The sequence below is a fragment of the Prenolepis imparis genome, unplaced genomic scaffold, assembly GCF_030444845.1.
Source record: "Prenolepis imparis isolate NDT839.2.m4 unplaced genomic scaffold, iyPreImpa1.0 SCAF_14, whole genome shotgun sequence".
In the NCBI taxonomy this organism is placed as follows: domain Eukaryota; kingdom Metazoa; phylum Arthropoda; class Insecta; order Hymenoptera; family Formicidae; genus Prenolepis; species Prenolepis imparis.
In genome coordinates, this window is record NW_028141172.1 from 7,668,114 (window position 1) to 7,673,897 (window position 5,784).

At 27.6% G+C, this 5,784-nt stretch overlaps 1 protein-coding gene across 3 annotated transcripts; it reads left to right on the plus strand.

The window, feature by feature from the left end:
• Position 1: 1 nt before the first annotated feature.
• LOC145945701 (uncharacterized) lies at positions 2-4,756 on the plus strand. 3 transcript variants are annotated; one of them, XM_083054827.1, is made up of 10 exons: positions 2-232; positions 726-869; positions 954-1,160; positions 1,276-1,433; positions 1,629-1,925; positions 2,679-2,924; positions 3,001-3,151; positions 3,692-3,907; positions 4,338-4,433; positions 4,498-4,756. In XM_083054827.1, exons 1-10 carry the CDS (start codon positions 20-22, stop codon positions 4,618-4,620), a joined length of 1,851 nt encoding a protein of 616 aa, XP_082910953.1. In that variant the 5' UTR covers positions 2-19; the 3' UTR covers positions 4,621-4,756. The 3 variants fall into 3 exon arrangements, with proteins under 3 accessions (XP_082910953.1, XP_082910956.1, XP_082910954.1); XM_083054830.1 differs by lacking the exon at positions 2-232 and having other exon boundaries at positions 726-852; positions 913-1,160; positions 4,498-4,753; XM_083054828.1 differs by lacking the exon at positions 2-232 and having other exon boundaries at positions 733-869; positions 937-1,160; positions 4,498-4,753.
• The last annotated feature ends 1,028 nt before the right edge of the window (positions 4,757-5,784 follow it).

Here is a 5,784-nt window from a genome sequence, read left to right on the forward strand (position 1 = left end):
ATTAACAATATTGCTTGATATGGTGGTCTCCATTATCAACATCAACAACAACAATTGCTTATTGCTTGATACAACTTGTGGATACTTGATCGAGAAAAAACGAGAAAACGTGAAAATGAATGAGAACTTGCTGAAACGAATAAAAAAACAGCTAAATGCAAAATTTTACATGATGAACGACGCATGGCTGCGAGATTGCGTTAAATACTTTATCAGAGACGAAACTCATAAAGTATGTCTGAAGCATATCTGAAGTATATCTATGAATTATTCTTATTTTGTATTAATATTAATAAGTATATTGACACATTAATTAATTTTTAATTTTATTAACGTATTTATTAATATATCAAATAAAAAATACAAATTAAACAAAGAAGAGATAAATTTATTACATCTAATTTCTATTAGCTTTTATTAGTCCATTTCTTATTTACATTTTTATATTTATATATCTCAGAGCTTTTTGTTTTGATATTTATTTTATGTGTATGCAAGTTTCTGTTATTACATTAAATATTTTTATATTAAATTTTAAATATTAAATATTTTATAAAAATATAAACTTGTGAAGTTGTAAAAAGTCTTGTAAAAAAATGATAAATTTCTAAAAAATATTTAATAAATTAATATAATGAAATAATTTAATAAAATAATTTAATAAACAATTTGGTACATCAGATTACTTATAGACCTGTGAATAATATTAACAATTATCATTATAGATAACAGACAGGCACATTTTGGAATTTGTCGAGAGCCAATGGCAACTAAGTGATTTGCGGGAAATCAACAATGAGAACGGCTGTTTGCCAAAGAACTTGATACAACAAGTGCACACTCTATTGACTGGTACCTATATACTTCAGGTGAGTTTTGAAGAATATTTTGTTTTAGTACATATCTCTTCAGGAATCCAAATTATTGTACATGAAGATCCGGTGTAAGCATAGGTGGACAAGATGTACGATATAGCAAATTCTAAGTATAAGCAACTTTGTGAAATTCGTAAATCAATCAATAGCGAGAATTTAGTGGTGGCAGAAGGAGAGCAGCAAACTGAATGGGAACCCAAAGCTAGAAGAATGATGCAGTTGTGTCTCACTGATGGAGTGCAGGATATTACTGCGATAGAATATATGCCGCTTAAACAAATGACTGTAAGAATTCTCATTATATTTCTTTTTATGGCAGAAAAATTTAGAATGAATAACTTCTCATCTAAATTGCTAAATTAAATTGTAATAATAATTGTGTACAATTGTTCTTTTGCAGAATATGTTGCTTCCTGGATACAAAGTGATGATAATTGGTCCAGTCAATTGTAGACGCGGAGTTATTCTCTTGGAAGATGGCAAGTACAAAGAAATCGGTGGGGAAGTGGAATCTCTATTGAAACTCAATGCATTGGAGAATGTCCTGGCTAGAGCTCTGTAAGTCTGTTGACCTTTTTTTTGGACTTAAGTATCTTCACTATAAGTTATTATTTATTATAATTCATATTAATTATAAACAGAAAAGAAAAATCTGAAGCTTTTTTCTAGCACAATATATTGAAATAAATAAGTTTTTTAATTCTCTAACTCTTTCTAGTTTCTTGATCTTATATTTATTTTTATTCTTTCTAGTGGAGAACAAGAAAATTTTGATCCGTACAATGACAATGGACTATCCAAAGCCATGAATCAGAATATCCAAGATGACAATTCTAGACAGTCTAGCAGCAAGGACAGTTTATTCAATGATGATTTTGAGGAGATTATCGATCTGGAAGCAGTGACGGCGATCGAACGGCAAAATCAGGAAGTTGAAACCATTCCAGATTGCTCCAGAAGTATGTATAATCAGAAACAAGTAGACAGAGAAACGAAGGAAACTATGGAAGACCTTTTAGAAGATATAGATTTTGAACCCTTAGAGAATTGGTTGGTATTAAAGATATTAACTTTGTAATTAAAATTTTCCAAATAATTGTTTTAATCGTATATAAGAATCTATACAGGGCGAACAAAATAAAGCATTACAAAGTTTTATCTCCAAAAATATTGTTTCTAGTAAAAAATGTTTCAAATAAAAGTTGTAGAATTTTGAGGGGGAAGTTGGCGCTACTGACTTTTTCCTAAAGGGCGATTTTCAAGGTCATTTAAAGGTCACTTTAAAAAATTTTTTTTTTTTTTTTTTTATGGAACCACCTTAATTTTTTTATATAAATCGATTCCTCACAATATTTACTATAAATGTTATAAGGGTAAGATGGCCAAAAAGTGAATAGTTTACGAGATATTTTATACTTGAGTTTGACATACTTTTACATTAACTATGAATAAATATCTCGTAAAATATTCATTTTTCATCGATCTTACCTCAATACTTTTATAGGCAAAAAAAGGAGAGCAATAAATTGGTCTAAAGAAAATATATAGTTGTTTGTAAGAAAAAGTTTAGTTGCTATAATTGCAAATTACATACTTTTTCTTGCAAACAACTTTGTGTTTTCTCTACACCAATTGATTTCTCTCATTTTCGAGCGTATGAAACAATATTTTAGAGATAAAAATTCGTAACGCTTCATTTTGTTCACCCTGTATATTTTAGAATTCACAATTTTATTATATAAAATGAATATTACTTTATTGCCTATAGTTCTTCAGTTTTATTATACCAAACGGTCATTTTAGGCCCAATGATTCTTTCACAAGACCCGCTTTGCCCGCATCGCATGGAGATCGGATGGAGATTGAACAATTCGATAACAAAGATGATATAATGATAGTCGAAGAAACATCAAACTCAGCACACGAGTCTCACAACAAGTCGTCACCTTCTGCAAGTACTTCTAAGGATAAATATGTTTCGGAATTTCTCGATAATGATTTCAACTTCGACGATTACGAGATCGTATTTGACGCAAAAAAATCACGGAGGTTCTCTATCTTTTTATATCTCTTTTACTTTATATTATTTCCAAATATTTTCATATTTATTTACTTCACATTTCAGTCGACAAGATAAAAGTTTTTCAAAAAGTGAAACCAAAGCGCATTCCTCGTCATTAATGCCTAAATCGAAATTGCCAACTCCTGATACCTTAATGGAAGTTGAAAAAAATATTTCCACGGAAGTCTTAACAAAACAAGATAAAAAATCTGCGGTATATTTGCAAGAATATATGTGTGTACAGGATGTTAAAGGATTCAAAATTATAGAATAGATAATACTCATTGAAATGAATAAATAATGCTTAATAAATACAGGTAAAAAGATTAGAGTTAAAAGCGATTGTAATAAAGCAAGTGATTTATCTGTTTGTAAGTTATTATCACTTGTTTGTTGATCAGCTTCCACTCTTTCTGATGTAAAAATAAGGAATATTATTTTACATTTTCATTCTGAACAGAAAATCTTCCATATTCTTTCATGTATTTCATACAAAATTATTCTACGTGCGTTTTGGATTTGCTGATATAAATCTTGTATATAATTTCTCTGTTTTTAAAGTTTATATTCAAAAGAATGGCCTTACACACATTGGTAGTTCCATTATTCCTTCAAAATTCATAAAAATCGGTGAAGAACAGTTCGTTTAATTAATGAGTAGTATCTAATCTACTATTTTTTTAGCATTCTGTAATATTTTTTATATTAAAATTGCTGTTTCCTCATTTGCTTAATTCCGTATTTTTTACCAAAGGCGAGTGTCTCGGGTGTAATCCAACAAACAGCGAACATCGAAACAATCTCCAACGTCCTGAGAGTATCATCCGAGCCTATCGTAGGAAGGATACATAGAATAGTGAAAGCTCAAGTAAAGAGTCATTCGGCGTTAAAAAAAGAGGGTAAACACTGGGCAGTAACAGCATTGATTGCGGATCACACCTCCAGTATTGAAGTCTGCTTTGATTCTGATGTAAATAATGTAGATAAAAAATTCTTTATAAGTTTTCTAATTTTTTTTGCTTTAACAACTACATTAAATTATGATATAAAAATTAAAATTTAAATGCACACAAAAATCTTTTAGTTAGTTTTGTTTCAAAATGTACATATAATTTAATACATGTGTTTAATTATCAATTTAAATGAATCTTATAACTACACAATTTATAATTCTTTATTCGCACATTTCATAAAAAGAATTTTTAGTATATTTTACTAGTTTATAGTGTAAAAAACAATGCAATGACAAATTACATGCGAAATAAATTTGTCAACATATAACACAAGGAAAAGAATTTTTCGTTTTTGGCATAATTTAATGTGGCTATAGAGAAGAATTAGATATTGTTAGAGAATCGATATCTTTTACAAATACGAATTACTTAAATTATTTTTTTTAGGTCCTTGAGAAATTTCTCGGATTTACTGTGCAGGAATTTGTGCAAAAAAAGAAGCTCGCTAAGTTAGATTCTCAAGTGAATAACGAACTAAGACAGGTAAGCTGAATGTTTAAACAATAATTGATATAGAGAGTTTCTTTAAAATCCATTTTTTTTACAGAATTTACGCAAGGCGCAATATCAAATTCAAAATCTACATGCATTATTGAAACTGGAATTGACTCAGGATAAAATTCCCAAAATCATTGATATCGTGCAACAAAAAGGAAACATGAATAATTAAACGAAATGTATAAACTGCAAAAAAAGTTTGATAAACTTAAAAGGATTCAAAAAAGATTCGCTATTTTGTATAAATATAGAATAGTATAACTGAAATTACTAGTAATAAGCGCAAAAAATTGTACTTTTTAAGTTATTGTAACAAAATATTGTCTTTCAAGAATTTAATGTTATAGAATATTTTTTTACAATTTATAATAAATGTCATTATTAATAAATGATGTCGACTTGTGTTGTAGTTGAAAAGGACTATTAGTCAAATCACATATGAAGCGATTTTGTTATCTTGTACCTTATTGTATACACACGCACACATAAGCAAAATTGAAAACAATAAAATAAATCATTTCACATATTTAATTAATAATATCTAGTAAACAAATGCAATATCAATTCTTTTGAAGAAATGTTGAAAAACAGTGTTTCTCAACTTTCTTTCATGTGTGCCTTTTTTAATATCAATTTTTGTGGCGCATCTTTTGCAATTCTTGTGTCGAGATACTGAAGAAACCTATAAAAATGATAGCAACATAGGCAATTTTATAATTTTAGATACAATATCAATATGTATAATGTATATATTATTGTATATTATTGTATATTTTCAGATTTTTTGTTAATGTTGAGATTAAACATATTAAAAATTATAATTTTAACCACAATATGAATTTACATATTGCTGTAAGTTGAATGTTCCAGAATGCATATTATGTCTTTGTTTTAATTTTCAATAAATAGACTTTCTTTAATCTGTATTTTTTTCGTGCCTCACGGATTGAGAATCACTGTGTTAAACAGATAAATTTATTATAATAAAGCAAAAGTTCAGTCTCAAATTTTTTAGAATTCACTTAAAGCTCATCATCAAGTATTATTAATATACATATAATAAAATATTCTTTTATTTATTTCGTATAGTCCTTCCTTTCCTTTCTTTTTGAATAATTGAAAACTTCAATGCACTCATTATTTAACATCTGACAATGAGAAAGTTGTGTGTGTGCATGCATTGAAAATTACTATTTAAAAATTTAATTAAAAAAAAAAAAATATTACAAAAATTAGAACGCTTTATTTATATGTATACCTTATATATGTAAAAGAATAATAATAATATCATTCGTATATACATATATAACAAAAAAAACAATTTTCAATTAACGAA

Excerpts from the sequence above, each read along its gene's own strand:
- LOC145945701 (XM_083054827.1), top strand. The coding sequence starts at position 20 with ATGGTGGTCTCCATTATCAACATCAACAACAACAATTGCTTATTGCTT. Across the intron at positions 1,161-1,275 it reads TGCCGCTTAAACAAATGACT|AATATGTTGCTTCCTGGATA; the intron begins GTAAGAATTCTC and ends GTTCTTTTGCAG. Across the intron at positions 1,926-2,678 it reads TTTGAACCCTTAGAGAATTG|GCCCAATGATTCTTTCACAA; the intron begins GTTGGTATTAAA and ends CGGTCATTTTAG.